General features: G+C 39.6%; 1 protein-coding gene across 8 annotated transcripts in view; it reads left to right on the plus strand.

The window, feature by feature from the left end:
- KDM2A (lysine demethylase 2A) overlaps positions 1-24015 on the plus strand; it is a 113598-nt gene that overhangs the window by 36192 nt on the left and 53391 nt on the right. The window contains exon 1 of one of the 8 annotated variants that reach the window (XM_019812745.2): positions 2237-2269. The exons of the other annotated variants lie outside the window; for them this stretch is intronic. Within the exon in view, the coding sequence (XP_019668304.1) occupies positions 2252-2269 (18 nt within the window). The 5' untranslated portion in view covers positions 2237-2251. Of the gene's footprint in view, positions 1-2236; positions 2270-24015 lie in introns of those variants that run through there. 8 annotated transcript variants of the gene reach the window in all.

Raw genomic sequence — 24015 nt, forward strand, 5'->3', positions numbered from 1 at the left:
TTGAGAATTCATTTCTTTTTATTGCTGAATAATATTTCATTGTATAGCTGTACCACCACAGTTTGTTTATCCATTTACATACCGAAGGACATCTTGGTTGCTTCCAAGTTTTGGCAGTTATGAATAAAACTCCTATAAATGTTTGCAGGTTTTTTATGGACATACATTTTTTAAAAACAGGCTATTTTTTAGAGCTGTTTTAGATTCGTAGTAAAATTAAGTGGAAGGTACAGAGTTCTCCTATACCTCCTGCCCTGCTATGTGCACATAGCTTCTTCCTCTATCAGAATCACACACATCAAGTGTTATATTTATTAACACTTAATGAACCTACAATGACATTAGTCCCAAAGCCTATAGTTTACATTAGGGTTCACTTTGGGTGTTATACACTGTATGGATTTTGGCAGATGTATAATGATATGTATCCACCATTACAGTATTACACAGAATAGTTTTCATTCTGATTCTTGAAAATCTGTGCCCTGCCTACTTATCCCTTCCTCTCCATATCCTCTGGCAACCACTTACCCTTTTACTGTTTATAGTTTTGCCTTTTCCAAAAATGTCATATAGATGGAATCATATGGTATGTAGATAGCTTTCTCAGATTGGCTTCTTTCACTTAGTAATATGCATTTTAAGTTTCTTCCGTGCCTTTTCATGACATAGTAGCTCATTTCTTTTTAGTGCTGAATAGTATTCCATTATTTGGATGTATCACAGCTTGTTTATCCATTTACTTACTGAAGAACATCTTGGTTGCTTCCACATTGTGTCAATTATAAGTAAAACTGCTATAAACATTTGTGTGCAGGTTTTTGTGTGGACATGAGTTTTCACTTCCTTTTGCAGATTTTTTTTTCTGGTTGTGGCTTATCATTTCATTCTCTTAACCGTGTCTCATGCAGAGCAGTTATTTTATTATTATTTTTTTTAATGTTTATTATTTTTGAGAGAGAGAGACAGAGAGCAAGCAGGGGAGGGACAGAGAGAGAAGGGCGGAGACACAGAATCTAAAACAGACTCTAGGCTCTGAGCTGTCAGCACAGAGCCCGATGTGGGGCTCGAACCCACGAGCTGTGAGATCATGACCTGAGCTGAAGTTGGGCGCTTAACCAAACTGATCCACCCAGGTGCCTTGGGATTGTGGTTTTGTTGTTGTAGCTAGAAACTTGTTGCCAAGTCCGATGTACCTAAGCTTTATCTTCTAGAAGTTTTATAGTTGTGTGTTTTACCTTTTAGTCTCTGATCCATTTTGAGTTTTTGTGTAATGTTGTATAAGGTCAGTATTTGTATTTGGGGGAAGGATATGTATATCTAGTTGTTCCAGGAAAAGTTTCTGAAAAGATTTTTTTTCCACATTGAAATGTTAAATTGTCTTTGGCCCTTTGTCAAAGATCGGTTGACTATGCTTGTATGAGTGACATTATCATTTAAAATGAATTTGTCTGGGGGCTCCTGGGTGTCTCAGTTGGTTAAGCATCCGACTCTTGGTTTCAGCTCAGGTCATGATCTCTGGTTTCCTCTCGGAATCTGCTTGGGATTCTCTCTCTCCCTCTTTCTCTGCCCTTCCCCCACTCGCACTGTCTCCATAAACATGGAAAAAAAATGTAAATGAATTTGTTTCTTCATTGTATAGTTTGTTTTCCTAAAATGGATTCCTTGTAAACTGGAACTTGGGTCTAGAGGATTAGATTCACATTAAACATTTTGGCAAGAATGCTTCCTAGGTGACAGAACACTTCAAATAGTATCAAGTCGGGAGGTACCCAGTATTAGAGTGTCCCACTGGTAGTGGTGGTTAAGATTGATTAAGGTAGGGTGCTTGGGTGGCTCAATTGGTAGAGTATGCGACTCTTGATTTTGTGGTCATGAATTGGAACCCCACCTTGGGTGTAGAGATTGCTTTAAAAAAATCTCCTTTCTACTCTTGAAACCACTATTACACTATATGTTAACTAACCAGACTTTAAATAAAAATTTGAAGAAAAAAAAAAGATTGGTTAAGGTGGTAACTAACCGATCTTTCCATTATAAAGGTATATTTTTCCCTTTGCAATTAGTAAGTAATTTGTGTGGTCATACTTTAACCATATAACAAATGAATATTTGAATCTATATTTGTCAGGCATGTACTAGGTTCTGAAGAGACAACAGTAAAAAGAAAGATTTCTACTCTCACAGAATTTGCCTTTTTCCCCTCTAGGTTTCAAGACAGTAGTGGGATTGGGTCTATCCTTGGAGAGGGATGCATTTGCATCTTAGGGTATGTTGATAACAGAAAATTATATCATTGCAAAAGTATATGCCAGTAAGTACAGAGTTTCAGTATGAGATGATGCAAAAGTTCTGGAGATAGTGTGATGGTTACCTAACAATATGAATGGACTTAATGCCATTGAACTACATGCTCAAAAATAGTTAAAAAGATAAATCTTATGTTTTATACATGTTACCACAATTTTTAAAAAGTATGTGCCATTATAATTTCCATCAAGCTTCCTATTGGTCTGTTTGGACTAGTTGGGAGAGAAACTTTCTGAAACAAAATTCTATAGTATATTTCTGGTAAAGAGGAAGAGGCAGTGATTTTATATCTCACCCACTGCCTTCAGTAGAGTTTGTCTTTGTAGTTTCTCAGGGAAACCATTGAGACCTCTGGGTGTCCTGGATTGTTCCCAGGCTGTGGGTGGAGCTTCAGCTGTTGGTAGACTGGCTCTGCCTTTCACTATGTGCTGTTTCCATTTGTTGCAGTGCACCAGATGCAGGCCTGCCTTTGTCAGGATACCAAGAGAGATCTGCAACTTGAACCATTGTCTGAATGCTGTAGTTTTGACCCAAGAAATCCTATAGAGTCAGGATAAGAGCAGTAACCATAATGCCAGTGATTTTTGGAAAGTGATTTTTGGCCAGTTTGCTGTGAAGGAAGTATAAGGGCAAGAGCTCAAGAGCACCTTTATTTGTGGCTGATGGAGTTTGGATAACCTGTCTTGCCTTCCTTTTTCCCTGAATTGGCTGTGGAGGAGAAGGTAGTAGGAAAGGCTTTAGCGATGGCTGTAGCATGATGTGGTAAGGTGAACTGTGACTTTCTTCAGTCTATAGAAGTTTTATCCATCTGAAACCTTTAATTGCCTTCATGTTGGAGAATGTGTAACTTATCATAAATTCTCAGTTTTTAGTCTACAGATTGTAGGTTATTTGTATGGCTTTTGCTTTGGCAGAATTGGAAATTATGTTGTTGTACAGTGTTTTCAGTTTTTGACCTGCAGTAGGAAATATATTCTGTTACCACCTAGTACTTTGCATACTAGATATATGTAACTAATAGAAGTTTCAGGAAGTGGAAGTGTACTACGTTTTCTGATCTTTTCCATTTCATTCTGTCATTTCATTTTTCAAAAATGCATATATGACTTAAATCGATTTTTATAACTCACGGTTTAAGATGATTGGTGTGGGGGCGCCTGGGTGGCTCAGTCAGTTGAGTGTCCGACCTCAGCTCAGGTCATGATCTCAGAGCTCGTGAGTTCAAGCCCCGCGTCATGCTCTGCGCTGCCAGCTCAGAGCCTGGAGCCTGCTTCGGATTCTGTGTCTCCCTCTTCTCTGCCCCTGATCCACTCGCACTCTGTCTCTGTCTCAAAAATAAATAAACATTAAAAAAAAATTTTTTTTTTTATTAAAAAATTTTTTTTTCAACGTTTGTTTATTTTTGGGACAGAGAGAACAGAGCATGAACGGGGGAGGGGCAGAGAGAGAGGGAGACACAGAATCGGAAACAGGCTCCAGGCTCTGAGCCATCAGCCCAGAGCCTGACGCGGGGCTTGAACTCACGGACCGCGAGATCGTGACCTGGCTGAAGTCGGACGCTTAACCGACTGCACCACCCAGGCGCCCCCCCAAAAAAATTTTTTTTAATAAATAAAGATGATTGGTGTGGAACAGTGGTTCGCAAAGTGTGGTATATAGTCAGGATTCTTTTATAGGGGTCTGCAAAGTCCAGACTATTTTCATAGTAATGTTAAGATGTTACTTATTTTTTTTTCTTTCTCATTCTCTAATAAGTGGAGGTTTTCCAGAGCTACATGATGTGTGATGGCATTACATGCAGGGCTAATGACAGGTATATTTGTCTATTCTTGTATTTTCTATAATTTCCTAAAGTAGTAGGATATAAATGTGCCTTTTTTCAGATATTAAACTCCATTTTCAGTACTCATATTGTCCTTTTACTTTTGATTATACCTGCCTGCTGTAATCTCTATAACCTCATTGTGGTCTAGTGAATCATTACTTTGAAATCCTAAAGTTTTCCTTCAGCCTATGTGGAAACGTAAGTACAGTTTGTTGTCTTGTTTTGCAGTTTTATATATTTAGAGAATTCCTGGGGCACCTGGATGGCTCAGTCTGTTAAGCACTGATTGAAGCTCAAGTCATGATCTCATGATTTGTGAGGTCAAGCCCTGAGATCAGAGCCTGCTTGGGATTCTCTCTCTCCCTCTCTCTGCCCTCCTTTGCTTGCTCTCTTTCTCTCTTTCTCAAAACAAATAACATTAAAAAATAAATGAAAGTTAAAAAAAGATAATTTCTCAGTTTTAATTGTGATCAGTAAGTATTGACATAAATATCCCATATAAACAAAAGCTGTTTGAGGTCCTCTAATTTTTAAGAATGTAAGGGGTTCCTGAGACCAAGAAGTTTGAGGGTTAAGAATGTAGACTTGGGGGGGCAGTGTCTGGGTGGCTCAGTAGGTTGGGCATCCCACTTTGGCTCAGGTCATGATCTCATGGCTCATGAGTTCAAACTCCATATTGGGCTCTGTGCTAACAGCTCAGAGCCTGGAGCCTGCTTCAGATTCTGTGTCTCCCTCTCTGTCTGCCTCTTCCCTGCTCACACTCTGTCTCTCTCGCCTTCAAAAATAAACATTAGGAAAAAAAATTTTTTTTAATGTAGACCTGGAGGTGGGGGAGGTCACACTTTGTATGTGTGTGGTTTAAAAATACACACACACATACACACACATATATACATATGTGTATGTGTGTGTATATGTAAGATCTGTACTCTTGTTTTTAAGTATACAGTGTTCACTGTAAACACAGTGTTGTACAATAGATCTAGAGATTTTTCATCTTGTGTAATTGAAACTTTATACACATTGAGCAGCAACTCCCTCTTTTCCCTCTTCCCCCAGCCCCTGGTAGCCACCATTTTACTTTCTGCTTCTGTGAGTTTGACTAGAATGTAGGCCTTTTTGTCACTGTTGGACCTAGACTGAAATCAAGTTACCTAACCTTTTTGATTCTTAACTTTCTTTATAACTAAAATTGACATTTTATTATCTTTCTTCATAAGGCTGTTGTGAGGATTAAATGAGCTAGAAAAATGGCCTTGAAAATAAATGCTTAGGACATAGGAAGCATTCATATGTTATCTATTATTATTATTATTATTGAATATGTAGTAACATCTAGCCACATTGATATTTAGCTGTAGGTTTTTTTTTTTTTTTTACATTTTATTTATTTTTGAGGGAGAGAGGGAGGGAGACAGAGCACAAGTGGGGGAGAGGCAGAGAGAGAGGGAGACACAGAATCCAAAGCAGCCTCCAGGCTCTGAGCTGTCAGCACAGAGCCCAACGCGAGGCTCGACCTCACATACTGCGAGATCATGACCCGAGCCGAAGTCGGATACTTAACTGACTGAGCCACACACGCACCCCTTAAAATTTTTTTTAATGTTTATTTTTACTTTTGAGGGACAGAGAAAGAGACAGAGGGCAAACGGGGGGAGTAGAAAGACACACAGAAGCAGGCTCCAGGCTCCGAGCTATCAGCACAAAGCCTGACACGGGCGTTGAACCCATAAACCAGGAGATCATGACCTGAAGTCAGATGCTCAACTGACCTAGCCACCCTGGCACCCCTTAGCTGTAGTCTTTCTTTCTTTTTTTAAAAAAAGGAAATAATTTATTTTAGTATTTTTATTATACCATTATATATCTTTTTTTAATGTTAATTTTATTTTTTAATTTATATCCAGGTTAGTATATAGCGCAACAATGATTTCAGGAGTACATTCCTTAATACCCCTTACCCATTTAGCCCATCTCCCCTCCCACAACCCCTCCAGTAACCCTCTGTTCTCCATGTTTAAGAGTCTCTTCTGTTTTGTCCCCCTCCCTGTTTTTATGTTATTTTTGCTTCCCTTCCCTTGTGTTCATCTGTTCTGTGTCTTGAAGTCCTCATAAGAGTGAAGTCATATGATGTTTGTCTTTCTCTGACTAATTTCGCTTAGCATAATACCCTCTGGTTCCAGCCACATAGTTGCAAATGGCAAGATTTCATTCTTTTTGATTGCCAAGTAATACTCCATTGTATGTGTATATACCACATCTTTATCCATTCATCCATCTATGGACATTTGGGCTCTTTCCATACTTTGGCTATTGTCAGTAGTGCTGCTATAAACATTGGGGTACACGTGCCCCTTCGAAACAGCACACCTGTATCCTTTGGATAAATACCTAATAGTGCAATTGCTGGGTCATATGGTAGTTCTATTTTTAATTTTTTGAGGAACCTTCATACTGTTTTCCAGAGTGGCTGCACCAGTTTACATTCCCACCAGCAGTCAAAATAGATCCTCTCTCTCCACATCCTTGCCAACATCTGTTGTTGCCTGAGGTGTTAATGTTAGCCATTCTGACAGGTGTGAGGTAGTATCTCATTGTGGTTTTGATTTGTATTTCCCTGATAATGAGTAATGTTGAGCATTTTTTCATATGTCAGTTGGCCATCTGGATGTCTTCTTTGGAGAAGTGTCTATTCATGTCTTTTGCCCATTTCTTCACTGGATTATCTGTTTTTTGGGTGTTGAGTTTGATAAGTTTTGTATAGATTTTGGATACTAACCCTTCATCTGTCATTTGCAAATACCTTGTCCCATTCCGTCGGTTGCCTTTTAGTTTCGCTGATTGTTTCCTTCGCTGTGCAGAAGCTTTTTATTTTGATGAGGTCCCAGTAGTTCATTTTTGCTTTTGTTTCCCTTGCCTCTGGAGACATGTGGAGTAAGAAGTTGCTGTGTCCAAGATCAGAGAGGTTTTTGCCTGCTTTCTCCTCAGGGGTTTTGATGGCTTCCTGTCTTACATTTAGGTCTTTTATTCATTTCGAGTTTATTTTTGTGTCTGGTGTAAGAAAGTGGTCCAGATTCATTCTTCTGCATGTCGCTGTCCAGTTTTCCCAGCACCACTTGCTGAAGAGACTGCCTTTATTCCATTGGACATTCTTTCCTGCTTTGTCAAAGGTTAGTTGGCCATACGTTTGTGGGTCCATTTCTGGGTTCTCTATTCTGTTCCATGGATCTGAGTGTCCTTGTGCGAGTACCATACTGTCTTGATGATTACAGCTTGAAGTCCAGTAGCTGAATTATTTCTTAGCCACACTCACCTGTGTGAAGCTGGATTGACTAAACTTCTCATTCTCACTCTGCTCTTCCCTTTGCCTCTAGACTTTTCTTAATTAACTGAGTTTTGTTTCCCAAATTGTGAGCTTCTTGAAAATAGCAGCCCTCTTCTATTTCTTTCTGTTGTGTCTTAGTACTCAGCCTTCAGTAAGCACTCAAGACGTGTAAGTCCTAGTACAAAGACCATGGGACACACAGGCTCGGAATTCCCATTAGGGTGGTGGTGGGAAAAGAGCTTTTCAGCTCCTTCTCCTGATTGTTTACTCTGTCTTAGGAACTTTCCTCCACTGCCGAACAGGCTTCCTAAGAAGTCTAATGAAGGATGAATTATAATTATTAAATAATATCGATTTCATTGGTTAATTCCATTCCTCTTGGCAGTATGAAGTTCAGACATAATTATCATATTTCTCACCTGGGTTTCTCTCATTACAGTCCAACAATACAAGAAAATTATAATAATAGATGCCAAATAATTCATATTGGGGTGATTTTTAAAAAAAATGTTTAATGTTTATTTTTGAGACAGAGAGAGAACGCGCACGCGGGACAGGGGCAGAGAGAGCAGGAGACACAGAATCTGAAATAAGCTCCAGGCTCCGAGCTGTTAGCACAGAGCCTGATGTGGGGCTCAAACTCATGAACCATGAGATAATGACCCGAGCCGAAGTTGGACGCTTAATGGACTGAGCCATCCAGGTGCCCCTCAGATTAGGATGACTTAATTCTTATTGTCTAGTAGGTATAAATAATGATTACTTTTTTTTATAATGATTATTGCTAAAGCCCCTGATATTTGGAGCGACACAGGCAAAGATGTATGAATGTTGCTTAAGCCTTTTATTTTTGTTGATCATTCCTCTTCTCTCCAAGTCTACTTACAGCCTTCTGCTCTAGTCTTGACTGTCTTGATATCCAGAAACTTATTCTTAAGCACATTGCTACTCTTTTCTTCTGTTCACATTTGAGCATCCCTTCAAGCTCTCTGTACCCAGAAATCAAGAACAGAACCCACTCTGTTGTTTAGAGCAGAGGCTTCTCCCAAATTACACCTTCTAGAAATGACCATGTTAAATTGCTGGCAGTGACGGGTGGAGAGAATGAAGTTGTTGGATTTCATAAAATTTTATCCCTAGGATTAGATATTTGGTGTGAGGAGATTTAGAGATGGTGGAATCAGAAGAGAGCTTCTGAAAGGGATGGACTTAGAAAGCTTATTAGAAGCATAGTACTTGGGATGATAAGAAAATCTTATTTGATGTTTAATGCTATTTGAGAAGAGGCATATGAAGTATGATTTGTCTCTAGCCACATAGACCATTCTTTTTGGAAAAGATAGTTGGTTTCTCAGTCCAATGTTGATTCATGTTCAAAACCATAATTGCTAATATTTTTTGAGCATGTAACTAGCTATTTTTTATTTCACTTAATCCTCCTACAGTCCTGTGCAACGACTTCTGTTAATTAAGCAGCTCATATATAGTGAGAGGCTCAACCATAAACCTGATTTGAACCCTGGAAACCTGGTCCAAACCCTAGCACTACTCTATACGGCCTCTTTTTTTTTTTTTTTTAATTTCTTAAAATGTTTATATACTTTTGAGAGAGAGAGAGACAGAGTACAAACGGGGGGGCTGGGGGGCAGAGAAAGAAGGAGACAAAGAATCCGAAGCAGGCTCCAGGCTCTGAGCCATCAGCACAGAGCCTGATGTGGGGCTTGAACCCATGAACTGTGAGATTATGACCTGACCCAAAGTTGGGCACTTAAACAACTGAGTCACCCGGGTGCCCCAGCCTCTTGCTTTTTTTTTTTTTTTTAAGTTTGTTTATTTTTGAGAGAAAGAGTGCATGAGAGTGTGCTAGCAGGGGAGGGGCAGAGAGAGGGAGAGAAAGAATCCCAAGCAGGCTCTGTGCTGTCAGCATAGAACCTGATGCCGGTCTTGATCCCACAATGTGAGATCATGACCTGAGCCAAAACCAAGAGTCAGATGCTCAACCAACTGAGACACCCAGGCACCCATAGCCTCTTTTTATGTATAGGGCACTTCACAGTTTATAGAATAGTTGTACATTTGTTCTCATATAAACTTCACAAGAATCCTGTGCATCAGGTGAAATTTTTGACATTTTCACCTGATGAAAAGGCATCTTAGGGAATTTGAAGCTCAGTGTGGTGGTACTTATACCCAGGCCCACATCCGCTTCTTAGTTCAGTTTCTTTGTTCTCACTATGAATTGCTATAATAGAGTCATATCTGAAGGTGAATTTGTTAAGAATTTTAACTTGGCTGAGGGTGATTGGTAGTGTTCTAGATGTGATAGTTAAGTCTAGAGAAATTTAGCAAAGACGTGATTGTTAACTGGCACTATTGGCTTCCCTTGGTAGCTTGAGTATAACTGCCTTGTTAAATATTTTGTTGTTGTTGGACTTTTTAATGATGGGGTCAGTTTACCACTCTTTATTAATGTTCCTAGGTAGATTCAGGAGTGGAGACATAGTTTTCTCTGCTTTAACTTCAGTTGGCACAGATGGGTGACTGAAAGCTTAGAAGGAAAGAAGTCTTGCCAGGATTATAATGTAGTCATGACAGTGGGATAGGGGAGGAGTAAATGATTTATGGGGGACAGTTTAAAAAATCAGCTCTTTTGCCAATTCCTTCTAGAGCTTCTACTTCTAGATATGAAATTTGATGATCCTTTGTTTTTAAGTTTATCTTTGAAAGAGAGAGAAAGTGTGAGTGGGGGAAGGGTAGAGAGAGGAGGAGAGAGGATCCCAAGCAGGCTCCATGCTTTCAGCACAGAGCCTGATGAGGGGTTCTAACTCACGAACACTGAGATCATGGCCTATGACGAAATCAAGAGTTGGACACTCAACCCCCTGAGCCACTCAGTTGCTCATCGTGATCCCGTTAAATCTAGAGATTGACCTTTGTCTGTGAATCAAAACCTTGATCATCGCTCCACAAAGGGACATAGAGGAAAGCATCCCGATGAGAGCAATGTAGCAAGGCTGGAAATAGGTGCATTTATATAATCTGGCTTCCAGTGACTTTTTGCTGTCTCGCTAAACTCACTGAAAGATTCAGAAGATGTATGTGTGGCACATTTCATTGCTTGTGTTATTTACTGAGCAAATGTCTAGAGTTAGTGTTTTTCAGAACAAGCTGTCCTTTAAGGTCTGCAGCACCTTTTTCAATGACAGGCAGAAAGATCACTTACTTCCCCTTTAGATTTAAGATTTAACTTCGAGGGGTGTTTTCTTTTTCTATAAATTGTTGTTGCCTGACAGACATACTAACCTTTACCTTTTAGGAGCTGCTGTGGCATGACTTGCACCACATATTATACTAATGTCTTTCTGTTGCACCAGTTACATCAGTTACAGAAGATGTGAAAAAACTAGGCATTATCTCTGTTTCTGTGTTCTGGATGTCTGTTGCTATAGAAACACATCAGGCAGTAAACAGATGTGTTCAGGGAGTATTTGAATCTCAGTGGATATTATTGGCTAATGAAAATAAAGTTAAAAAATTGGTCGAGTTGAGGGAGAAATTGAGTATTTCTGAGTTCATTATTGTTTCCATTTTTGGTAGGTGATATTTTTTTGTAGCATGTGGGTAATTTAAAGATTATTTCCTACTAACTGGGTCTTCTAAAATTCCCTTGTTTTTTGTTCTAGGAGGTAAATAATTGGAAGAAGCAAACTTTTTACATTTTGGGGGGAGGATTATGATTTCACTTAGACTAATTTTTAAATGTCAGATAGTGGAAGTGATAAGTTTAAAAATTGTTCTGGGGCTACAAAAAGGAGGTGAAGGTTTGAAAGAGTGGGACAGAAGGTAGAGTGAGGAATTACACATCTTTACGAGGCTACTTGTGGATAAGGTAATTGTACATTTGCATGTTGCTAGAAAGTGTAATATTGCTGATACTTCTTTTGCCAGTATCCAAGGAAAACAGTGTATGTATATTAGAAGAAAGCCTTTGAGGGAATAAAAATATGCTTTGGGTGTAATATTTGAACTCAGATTATTTTTCTTCAGGATGTTCTTCAGATGCCTTGCCTTCGTCCTGAATTTCAGAGGATGATTTTGCTACACTTGTAGCCACACTTTTTTCCTTTGCAGAATTGTGGCAGTATCATGGTTAAATCTGCAGCAAGCACACTGAACAGTTGATTATATTAAATGGTATGTAGAAAAGCAGGCAGTGTTGGTGGAAGGGATCCAACACTTTAACTCATTTCTCAGCCAGTTGGTTTTGTGGAGGGCATATTTGTGGTCAGGGTAAGTGTATGCTGACTCTTTCAGAGAATTTTAGGATCATTCTGTATATGTAGTAGGTATTTGACACTAGTTTTGAGAGAACTTTCAAGAGAAAATTCACTTTGTGTTGTATATTCCTCTTCCCTTTGAGCATTCTGCCTTCTCAGCTGCCTGTTTGGTTTTTTTTTTTTTTTTTTTTTCCCCTAAATCAAGAGAGACTTAGCTGCAAATAAGCTTCTTGCCAAATTCTATAGATAATGTCTTCCTTTTATGGATTACTCTTTTTGTTGGAATTAACTGTGATCTACTAAAGTCTTTCATATATAGAAAGTGTTCTGTGTGCCGTTGATCTCTGCAGAAGTTGATCTAAGTTAGCTCAGAAAATACTTGGAGGCTGACCTAGCTGAATTTCAACAAAAGAAATGCAAGCTTTTTCAGCCATGCCAGTTGATCAGTACTCATTCTTTGAAATGTACTAAAGCAGTTATGTTAAAATGTGTTCTTCCTTAATCCTTATGCTCAAGCCTCTTAATATTTTGGGGGCAATAAGTGTTACATAGATCAAAAGATAAAAACTTGGGCCCTGTGTTCAGTCACTGTAAGGCAGTGATTCCTACAACTTTTGTACTACCTTAGGATGTTCCCATTAATATCCCCCATTAAGTGAGGTGTAATGAAATTTTCAGATGTTCTAAATAAAGATTATAACCTTTTATTTATTTTTTATTTTTTTAATGTTTTTATTTATTTTTGAGACAGAGAGAGACAGAGCATGAGCAGGGGAGGGGCAGAAAGAGGGAGACACAGAATCTGAAGCAGGCTCCAGGCTCCAAGCTGTCAGCACAGAGTCTGACGCAGGGCTCAAACTCACAGACCATGAGATCATGACCTGAGCTGAAGTCGGACGCTTAACCGACTGAGCTACCCAGGTGCCCCATAACGTTTTATTTTTGAAAAATGCTCACGGTCTATCTATAGGTTATTAATGAGATACTGAGAAATCCAGTAGTATGAGAGGGAAGCCCATAAAAGTCTGAAGAGGTCACTGCCATAGAGGAGCAACACAGAGTCTATTTATATCCATTGTCCTTGGAACTTCGTAGGTATTTAGTAAAGCTGTACTCAATGAATAAACATTTCCTCTTATATTAGTTCTTATGTGGAGCCTTAACCAACCCTTCTATGCTAGTTGTTCTTCCTCCTGAGCTTTAATAACATTTGTATCTATCTGTTTTACTACAAACCATGGTGAAATGTAATACTGTAATTCATTTACATGTCTGTCTCCCTCTACTGGCCAACAGCTTCTTGAGGACTAGAACTGTGCCTTTTTCTTTGTATGCAGGGCATCTGGCTATTACTTCATATTCAGTGTGTGTTTTATGAGTGAATAACTATTCAAACAATAAATTTTTATTTTTTTAAACGTTTATTTTATTTTTGAGACAGAGAGAGACAGAGCATGAATGGGGGAGGGGCAGAGAGAGAGGAGGCTCCAGGCTCTGAGCTGTCAGCACAGAGCCCGATGCGGGGCTCGAACTCACGGACTGCGAGATCATGGCCTGAGCCGAAGTCGGATGCTTAACCGACCAAGCCACCCAGGCACCCCTAAACAATAAATTTTTATAGCACACACACACATGCACATGGGAGGGGTGTAGACCACAGTCTATATGTACAGTGTGTGACCTTGGGGTAATGTTGAGTTTTCAAAAGCATGGAATAAAAAAAAGGAGAACAACACTTTAAAGTTCAATTGATTTTGGGGATGTGTATGTTGTTCATATGTTTGTGGGGGTGTTGGGGAGAGAAGGAGAGCCTGAGCATGTTTCTTCTTTTTGAAGTGTATATAAATGCATACTAAGGCTATCAAGTGGCGATTTGGTATATGTTGCAAAGATTCAGATTTATTTAGTCCATATAAATTTATAAAAATATGCCCTCAAACTTTTTTTTTAATAGCAGTATCATGATGTGAGACATGAAAATCTAGTTAGTACTGTACTTCCTATATCATCACAAGCACAGGCTCTGTAATTAAAATTTTTCTCTCAGGTAGTGGGATAAGATAGGTCAGAATTGTAGAGAAAATAATGGGTCCTGTCCCTGTGCTGCCATTTTGTACCGGAAAAAAAGAATGTTCGAGAAAATAGGAGATGAAATTAATCTTGGTAAAAAAAATATTGGCAATTTCATCTTTATAGAAAGTGTGTAATAAATGTCACTTTGAGTACACATTTAGAGAGTGAGAACAAGTTTAGTAGTATACACAATACATGTGCTAAGTTCAAAGCACTCTATGATATAAAATGGTCTCTGGTTAAGAATAGTATTATTTTTCAGCGAGAATAGCTAAATGACCAGTAACATAATTTGTCAAGTAAAAACTAGAATTAGAAATCAGGAATCGTTGGGGCAACTGCCTGGCTCATTCGGTAGAGCATGTGAATCTTTTTTTTTTTTTTTTTAAGTTATTTATTTTGAGAGAAAGTGTGAGCAGGAGAGGGGCAGAGAGAGATGAAAGAGAGAGACTCACTCCCAAGCAGGCTCTACACTGAGAGCGCAGAGGGGCTTGAACTCACTAATTGTGAGACTGTGACCTGAGCTGAAATTGAGAGTTGGGCGCTTAACCTTCTGAGCCACCCAGGAGCCCTGCATGTGAGTCTTAAATCTCAGGGCTGTAGATTCAAGCCCCACGTTGGGTGTAGAGATTGGTTAAAAATAAAAACTCTTAGAAAGAAGGGAAGGTAGGTAAACAGTGGCAGAGCTAGAAAAGTATCATCCCTTAGCAAATACCAGAAATCTCCTACCCTGGGGAAGAATCTTTGCTAACCTCCTATCTACAAAGCACAGTGTTCTAATTTAAAGAAAATCTCCTTTGTTGCCATCACCTCTCACCACTTCTCCTTTCTCTGCCAGAGCCATTTCAGCTGTATGGAGTCTCCTTCCTTTGCTAGTTTCTTCCATCTGCCTCAAGCTACTGGTCTGGCTGAAGTTTCATTCCAAACCAGTGTCAGCATAGAGCAGTAGTTAAGACCATTGGCCTAGAAACAAAGTATCAGGGTTCGGATACCATCCACACCAATTTTACTAGCTTTGTAACTTGGGGAAGTTACTTCTGTCCTTCGTTTTCTTTGTAAAGCGGAGAGGATAATAATCTTACAGGGATGTGGTTTGCCTTATGGCAGTAGCCTTTCTGGGTGTCATTAATAAGAACTGCCTTTTGTGGGGCGCCTAGGTGGCTCAGTTGGTTAAGTGTCCGACTTCGACTCAGGTCATGATTTCATGGTTTGTAAGTTCGAGCCCCATGTCGGGCTCTATGCTGACAGCTCAGAGCCTGGAGCCTGCTCTGGATTCTGTGTCTCCCTCTCTCTCTGCCTCTCTCCCACGTGTGCTCGCTCTCAAAAATAAAATATAAAAAAAAATAAAAAATAAATAAAAACTGCCTTTTCATACTTTATACAGCTTATTCCTTCTCTGATTTCTTTTGTGCCCTTTGGGGATGAGAATTGCCTAAGCTCTCCAGAAAGAACTACTAACATCTGGTTGATTGAGATATGTGAAAGTTTGTTTAATATGGGAGAGGGAGTTGTGGGAAGATGGGAAGAAGATGTGGAAGTCTCTAGGAGAGCTACCCTGCCAACCGCCAGCAGGTCTCCCTGGTCAGGGCAGAGGGAGCCGGGTCTGAAAAAATATTCTTTGAATAAGGACAGACAGACCCGGGGGACTGGTATGCAGCAGATTTTCCACATTGTGTAATACAGGAGCAAGACTGAGGTCTCAGCTGGAACCAGATTGCAGAGGACTTTATTTTAGAACACAAAGGGACCTTAACACCAAGGGAAAATTAGATCTAAAGAAGTTAAATGATTTACTTAAGATTGCAGAGCAAAGTAGTAGTAGTAGAATGACACTATGTAAGTTCTCCCTTTAGACACTTCCGCTTTCTTGTTTTTCTGTTACCCAAAAAAGTTAATGTAGGTCAGTTTTACGTGTCTTTTTCATTTGTAAAATAATGCCATCCTATTTCCTGACCCTCACAGGGTGATTATCTTAGGTAAGAAAACTACTAGAGGGGTGCCTTAGTGGCTCAGTCGGTTAAGTGACCTGCTGACTCTGGGTTTTGGCCCAGGTTATGATCCCATGTTTCATGAGTTCAGGCCCTGCGTCGGTCTCTGTGCTGAGCAGAGCCTGGTTGGGATTTTCTCTCTCTCCCTCTGTCTCTGCCTCTGCCCCTGCCCCTGCCCCACTCTTTTTCTTTTTCAAAATAAATACTGCAAAAAAAGAAAAGAAGAAAAACTATTTGATACAAAAATTGATATGATACATAATTGTACATTGGTTCTCAGAGGGTGGTTTTTGGTATATTACATGATTCTTTAAAATTGTGGTAAAATAGGGGCGCCTGGGTGGCGCAGTCGGTTAAGCGTCCGACTTCAGCCAGGTCACAATCTCGCGGTCCGTGAGTTCGAGCCCCGCGTCGGGCTCTGGGCTGATGGCTCGGAGCCTGGAGCCTGTTTCCGATTCTGTGTCTCTCCCTCTCTCTCTGCCCCTCCCCCGTTCATGCTCTGTCTCTCTCTGTCCTAAAAAAAAATAAATAAAATTGTGGTAAAATATATATAACATAAAATTTGCTGCTTTAACTATTAAAAAAAATTTATGTCTATTTTTGAGAGAGTGAGCAAGTGAGTCAGGGAGGGACAGAGAGAGAGGGAGACACAGAATCCAAAGCGGGCTCCAGGCTCTGAGCTGTCAGCACAGAGCTTGACTCGGGGCATAAGCCCAGGAACTGGGAGATTATGGCATGAGCCAATGTTGGAGGCTGATCCGACTGAGCCACCCAGGCACCCCTAACTACTTTTTAAATGTTTGTTTATTTTTATGTCTCTCTCAAAAATAAGTAAACATTAAAAAAATTTTTTAAATAAATGTTTATTTTTAAAAGAGAGTGCAAATGGGGGAGGGGCAGAGAGACAGGGGGACAGAGGATCTGAAGTGGGCTCTGTGCTGACAGCAGAGGGCCTGGTGCAGGCCTCGAACTCACGAACCGTGAGATCATAACCTGAGCTACCCAGACGCCCTGCCCCCATTTTAACTATTTTTAAGTGTACAGTTCAGTGGCATTAATTACATTCACAGCTTTGTGCAACTATCATCAGTATTTATTTCCAAAACTTTGTCATTACCCCAAATAGAAACTCTAGCCATACAGCAGTAACTCCCCAATATTCCTCTCCCCCCAGCCCTTGATAACTTCTAATCTGCTTTCTGTCTTTGTGAATTTGCCTGTTCTAGGTACCTCATATAAGTGGGATCCTACAATATTTATTCTTTTGAATCAGGTCTGTTTCGCAGAGCATAATGTCTTCAAGATTCATTCAAGGTGCAACAATGTATCAGAACTCCATTCCTCTTATTGCTGAATAATATTCCATTGTATCTATATACCACATTCCATTTGTTTATCTGTCAGTGGACATTTGGGATTGTTTGTGCCTTCTGACTATTAAGAATAGTGCTGTTATGAATATTAGTGTAAAAATATGTTTGAGTCCCTGCTTTCAGTCTTTTGGGTATGTACCTAAAAGTGGAATTACCGGATCATATGGTAATTCTGCATTTAATTTTTTGAGCAACTGCCCCACTGTTTTCCACACAGGCTTCACCATATTATGTTCCTATCAGCAATGCATAAGGGTTCCAGTTTCTCTGTTTCCTTGCTAACACTTGCATCTTGAGTGTTTTTTTTTGTTTTGTTTTGTTTTGTTTTGTTTGAGAATAACACATCCTAATGGTGAAACTTCATTGTGGTTTTGATTTGCATTTCCCTGACGACTAGTGATGCTGAGCATCTTTTCGTGTGCATATTGGTCATTTGTATATCTTCTTTGGAGAAATGTTTAAGTCCTTTCCCAATTTTTTTTTAGTGTTTATTTTTCAGAGAGAGAGAGAGAGAGAGAGAGAGAGAGAGAGAGAGAGAGGGAGGGAGGGAGGGAGGGAGGAAGGGGGAGGGAGGAGCAGGGGAGGGACAGAGAGAGAAGGAGACACAGAATATGAAGCAGGCTCCAGGCTCTGAGCTGTCAGCATAGAACCAAGCTCAGGGCTTGAACCCGTGAACTGCAAAACCATGTGCTGAGCTGAAGTTAGATGCTTAACTGACTGAGCCACCAGGCACCCCAGTCCTTTGCCCATTTTTAAATTGAGTTATTTTGTTGTTGAGTTGTAAGAATTCTTTATATATTCTAGATATTAATTCCTTATCAGATATAGGATTTGCAAATATTTTCTCCCATTCTGTAGTTTGTCTTTTTGCTCTGTTGATAGTATCCTTTGCACAAAAGTTTCTTTTTTTAAAGATTTTATTTTAAAGTAATCTCAGCACCCTGTATGGGGCTTGAATTTACAGCCCTGAGATCAAGAGTTTCATGTTCTACCAGCTGAGCCGGCCAGGTGCCCCTGCACAAAAGTTTTTAATTTTGATGAAGTCTAGTATGTCTGGTTTTTTCCTTTACTTTTGGTGTCATGTCCAAGAAATCCAATGTTGTGAAGATGTTCCCTGCATTTTTTTCTAAAAATGTTACAGTTTTAACTTTTTTTGTTTTGTTTTTATTTATTATTACTTTTTTAACGTTTTATTTATTTTTAAAAGACAGCATGAGTGGGGTTGGTCAGAGAGGCAGAGGGAGACAGAGGATACAAAGTAGGCTCCGCACTGACAGCAGCAAGCCCAATGCAGGACTCGAACTCACTAACCCCGAGATCATGACCTGAGCCAAAGTCAGATGCTCACCTGACTGAGCCACCCAGGTGCCCCTATATAGTTTTAACTCTTATGGTTAGGTTTTTGATCCATTTTGAGTTAATTTTTGTATTTGGTGTTAGATAAGGGCCCAGCTTTATTATTTTTTTAATGTTTATTTTTGAGAAAGAAAGAGAGACAGACAGACAGAGCATGAGTGGGAGAAGGGCAGAGAGAGAGGGAGACACAGAATCCAAAGCGGGCTCCAGACTCTGAGCTGTCAGCACAGAGCTCAGCGCAGGGCTCAAACCTCCCTGCGAGATCATGGACTGCCAGATCATGACCTGAGCAGAAGTCAGACGCTTAACCGTCTCAGCCACCCAGGAGCCCACCTCTCCCTGCATCATTTGTTGAAAATGTATTTAATCTGCTAGTTGCTACCATATTGGACAGCACAGATGTAGATGATCATACACCATTTTTGTCCTCTACCCTGTTAACGTGGTGAATTATATCTGTAGATGGGAGTGGAAATTCTTAGAACTAACAAACTGTTTTTGCATTCCTGGAACATCATGGTAGTTCATTAAATACTTAACTTTTTTTTAGTCACTTGTCTATGCTCCCTTTCATATAAAATCAACCTAAATGGCTATGGCAATTATTTAGAAAACAAATTGTGCTTTATCAGAAATGTTATTAAGCAGTGTCTTGAATGGGTCTACATCAAACCTTATTCTCATATTATCAAACTACATGGCTTTATTTAAACATATACATGTATTACCCCTTTCTTAACCTTTTTTCTCTTACCGATTGCCAGTCATTTTTTATTGAAATACAATTTCTGTGCTATACAAGTCACCCTTTTAAAGTGTACAATTCAGTGGTTTTTAATATATTCACAAAGTTGTGCAGACATTACCACTATCTAATTCCAGAACATTTTCATTACCTCAAAAAAACCCAAAAGTCATGAGCAGTTAGTCCCCATCTCTTTTCCCTCCAGCCCCTGGCAGTCACTAATCTACTTTGTCTCTATAGATTTACTTATTCTGGACCTTTCATATGAATGTTATCATATAATATGTAGTCTTTTGTGACCGGCTTTTTTCACTGAGCATTGTTTTTAAAGCTTGTTATGTGTTGTAGCGTGTATCAGTATTTCACTCCCTTTTATTGCTAAACAATATTCCATTGTGTGAATATACTATATTTATCCGTTCTCCAGTTGATGGACCTTTGAATTGTTTCTGCCTTTTGGCTATAATGAATAATGTTGTTATGAATGTTTGTGGGCATATGTTTTCATTCTCTTGGGTAGGTACCTAGGAATGGAATTGCTGGGTCATATGGTAACTCTGTTTAATCATTTGAAGAACTGCCAGACTTTTTCCAAGGGGGTCGTGCCGGTCTGCATTTCCGCCAACTGTGTATGAGGGTTTTACTTTATTCACATTCTCACCAGCGCTTTAGTTATCCAACTGGTAGGTACAAGGTAGTATCTCATTGTAGCTTTGATTTACATTGTCTTAATGACTAATAATGAACTCATGACTAATGATACTTCATGTGCTTACTGGCCAGTTATATATATTTGAGAGATAATTATTCAAACCCTTTTCCTGTTTTTTAAGTTTTGTGTTTTTATTATTAAGTTGTAAGAGTTCTTTATATATTCTAGATATCCATCTAGATACAGATATGTATTCAGGATACTTATGAGATACATGATTTGCAAATATATTCTCCTATTCTGTAGTTTGATTTTATTTTTCTTGATAGTGTTTTTTGAAGCACAAAAAGTATTAATTTTGAGGAAGTTCAGTCAGTTTTGTTGTTCAGTTATTTTGATGTTATATCCAAGAAGCTATTGCCTAATCCAAATTCATGAATATTTACACATTTTCTGAAGACTTAGTTTTAGCCATTACATTTTAAGTCTTTGATCCATTTTTTTAAGTTCTTTAACTTCCCCTCCCTTCCTTTTTTCTTTTTTCTTTTCTTTTTCTTTCTCTTTCTCTCTTTCTCTTCTTCCTTCATTCCTTTCCTTCCCTCCCTCCCTCCCTCCCTTCCTTCCCTCCCTCCCTTCCTTCCCTCCCTTCCTTCTTCCCCCCCTCCCCCTCCCCCTCCCCCTCCCCCTCCCCCTTCCCCTTCCCCTTCCATAGGCTTCATGCCCAGCATGGAGCCCAGTGCAGGGCTTGAGCTCACCACTGTGAGATCAAGACCTGAGCCAAGAGAGTGAGACATTTAATTCACTGAACCACCCAGGTACCCCCTTGTATGTCTTTTTCGTGCCTAATCGCCTTGGCTAGAACCTCTAGTGCAGTGTTGAATAGAAGTGGAGAGCAGACATCCATGTCTTGTTGCTGATCTTAGGGAGAAAGTTCTCAGTCTTTTACCGTTAAGTGTGATATTAGCTGTGAGGTTTTGGTAGATGCCCTTTATTAGCTGAAGGAAGTTACCTTCTGTTCCTGATTTGCTGAATGCCTTTTATCATGAAAGGGTGCTGAATTTTGTCAAAGAGGATCACATCATTTTTGTCCTTCTTTCTATTACATTACTTTTGTAATAAAAATATTAAAGAAGTTAGGTATTGAAAGAAAGATGGTATGGGGAACATGAAAACCTTTCACTAAAAGTTAACAAATACGAACTGTTGTCTTCCACTGTCTTTTTTATGCACACTTTTTAATTTAATGTTTATTTAAAAAAAATTTTTTTTATGTTTATTTCTGAGACAGAGCATGAGCGGGGGAGGGGCAGAGAGAGAGGGAGGCACAGAATCCGAAACAGGCCCCCAGGCTCTGAGCTGTCAGCACAGAGCCTGACGCGGGGCTCAAACTCACAAACTGTGAGATCATGACCTGAGCCGGAGTCGGTCGCTCAACCGACTGAGCCACCCAGGCGCCCCTTTAATGTTTATTTTTGAAGGGGAGAGAGAGACAGAGAGAGCATGAGCAGGGAAGGGGCAGAGAGAAAGGAAGGCACAATACAGAATCCAAAGTAGGCTCCAGGCTCTGAGCTGTCAGCACAGAGCCTGTCTAGGGGCTCAAATTCGCATAATTTCATGTGCTGATTTTTTTTTTTTTTTTTTTTTGAGAGAAAGACAGAATCTTAGGCTCCACACTCAGTGGGGAGCCCACTGCAGGGCTTGATCCCATGACTGAAATCATGACCTGAGCCGAAATCAAGAATTGGATGTTTAACTGACTGAGGCACCTGGGCACCCCACATGTACTGATTTTTAAACTTAGCATTTTATAAGCACTTTTCAGTGTTATTTGTTGTAATAAATGTGTTAATGGTCACATATTCACTAGAGTATATGTTAGCCTTGGATGGCTTAGCTGTTTTCCTATAGGACAAGTCTGGTTTTATCTGACCTTTAAAAATGATTTCTCTTTCTCACCTCGTTCCACTCCCCAGATATCTAAGAGAGGCAGATGGTTGCTGGCATTAGGGAATTCTCTGCTGTTTTACTTTTTTTTAATTTTTACTCTCTGTAAAAATTCTCTGCTGTTTTACTCTCTGCTGTCTTACTCTGCTCTGCTGTTTTACTTTTTTTTTTTATTTAAAAAATTTTTTTCTTAACATTTATTTATTATTGAGAGACAGAGAGAGATAGAGCACGAGCATGGGAGGGGCAGAGAGAGAGGGAGACACAGAATCCGAAGCAGGCTCCGGGCTCCGAGCTGTCAGCACAGAGGCTCGAACTCACAAACCGCGAGATCATGACCTGAGCCGAAGTCGGATGCTCAACCGACTGAGCCACCCAGGCGCCCTGCTGTTTTACTTTTTAAGTGTGTTGCATAAAGACATCTTAAGACAGAGCCCTTTCCATCATTCTTTTTTTTACTACATGTTTAGAAAAGAGAATGCTGAAAGTTTCTATATAATGATTGATACCTGTTTGCATCTAGTCTTGCCTCATTATCTTTTTTTCACCTAATCATCTAGGGAAATGATTGTGTAATATTTATATCCATTGAGCTTGACTTACCTGTCGGTAATTGAGTTAATCTAAATATTCCATTTATGTAGCCATTTATATCATTTAATGTAGTTAATTACAACTTGACTGAGAGTGGTGAGTGTTAGGGCGTCTAGGTGGCTCAGTTGGTTGAGCATCTGACTTCAGTTCAGGTCATGGTCTCACAGTTCCTGAATCGAGCCCCATGTCAGGCTCTGCACTGTTAGCTTCGGAGCCTCTGTCTCCCTCCCTGTCTCTGCCCCTCCTTTGCTCGTGAGTTCACGCGTGCGCTCTCTCTCTGTCTCAAAAATAAAGAGTGGTGAATATTTTTAAGGCAGTTTTAAAATTCTTTTTATTATTTGAATTCTGGAAAACATGAGTTTGCTATATAGTTTGGTCATCTAAATAGAATAAACAATGATTGGTTATTCATGACTACAGCTCACTATTGACCCTGGAAAGTACAAATTGCTTTTGAGTGAAAATGTGGTTGGAATAGATTTCAGTGTTCAGTTTGTACCTGCTATTTATTGTGACACCGAGTTCAGTGAGGGCTGGCATCTATGGGAGGCCAGTAACTTCCTCTGGGTTGCCTAAATTGCCTTCATGAAAAGCACCTAGAATAAAAAAAGCACAGCATGCTGGTAAACCATTTTGAATTATTTGGTAATGTTGGTGGGCTGGAGGGGATTGGTGGTTGCTTTCCTTAGCATTAAAGTGGCCTTGCCTTTTGGGTTTCACCTGTAGCAAATTGTGTTATTGCCTACTGATTTCCAGGCTTATTACAAGGACTGACTATGTTTTTATAGCACTAAGACATTTGCTATAGATGTTTACTTTCACCAGGATTTACATTAAGACAAGGAATAGACAGAAAAACAGCAAACACCATTCTTGGCAGTATTAAAACTGATACAAATAATTTTTGCATTATTGCTGACTTCCCATTTACAACACTCAAAAAGAAAACAAGAATCCAAATTCATTTTTCTCTTGTCTTTTACGTGGCTTGGCTAGAGCAGATTTCCCTATATCCTTATATTCTCTATATTGAAAGTGTAAATGAAAGGAGTCTTCTTGAATATTGGAAGGAAGAAGCATATAAAAATAAAGGAAGGATGCGGGAACTTCTGGCTACCATGTTAGAAATTTGGGAATAATCAGGGTGATTATGTCCTCCTTACTGAAGAAGAATCAGTAATGGTAGACCCAGGAAAGGCTGAAATTTGAAAATATGACTGGAATTTTTTTTTTACAAGTATATTAGAACTTACAGTGCAAATTAGTGCTTTCTAAATTTTGCAGGGGAGAAGGGGAAACTACATTAATTCTGATTGTATTGTCTTTGTTCTACGATACTTGGAATTCATATTTTGGACTTCTCTTCAAAGACACATAAATGAAGTACAGTAAGGAGGGGAGCTGAGGAGGGGCACCTGGGTGGCTCAGTCAGTTAAGCATCCCACTTTGGCTCAGATCATGATCTCACAGCTTGAGTCCCGCCCCCGCATAAGGCTCTCTGCTGACAGCCTGGAGCCTGCTTCAGGTTCTGTGTCTCCCTCTCTCCCTCTCTC

The sequence above is a fragment of the Felis catus genome, chromosome D1 (assembly GCF_018350175.1).
Source record: "Felis catus isolate Fca126 chromosome D1, F.catus_Fca126_mat1.0, whole genome shotgun sequence".
Taxonomy (NCBI): domain Eukaryota; kingdom Metazoa; phylum Chordata; class Mammalia; order Carnivora; family Felidae; genus Felis; species Felis catus.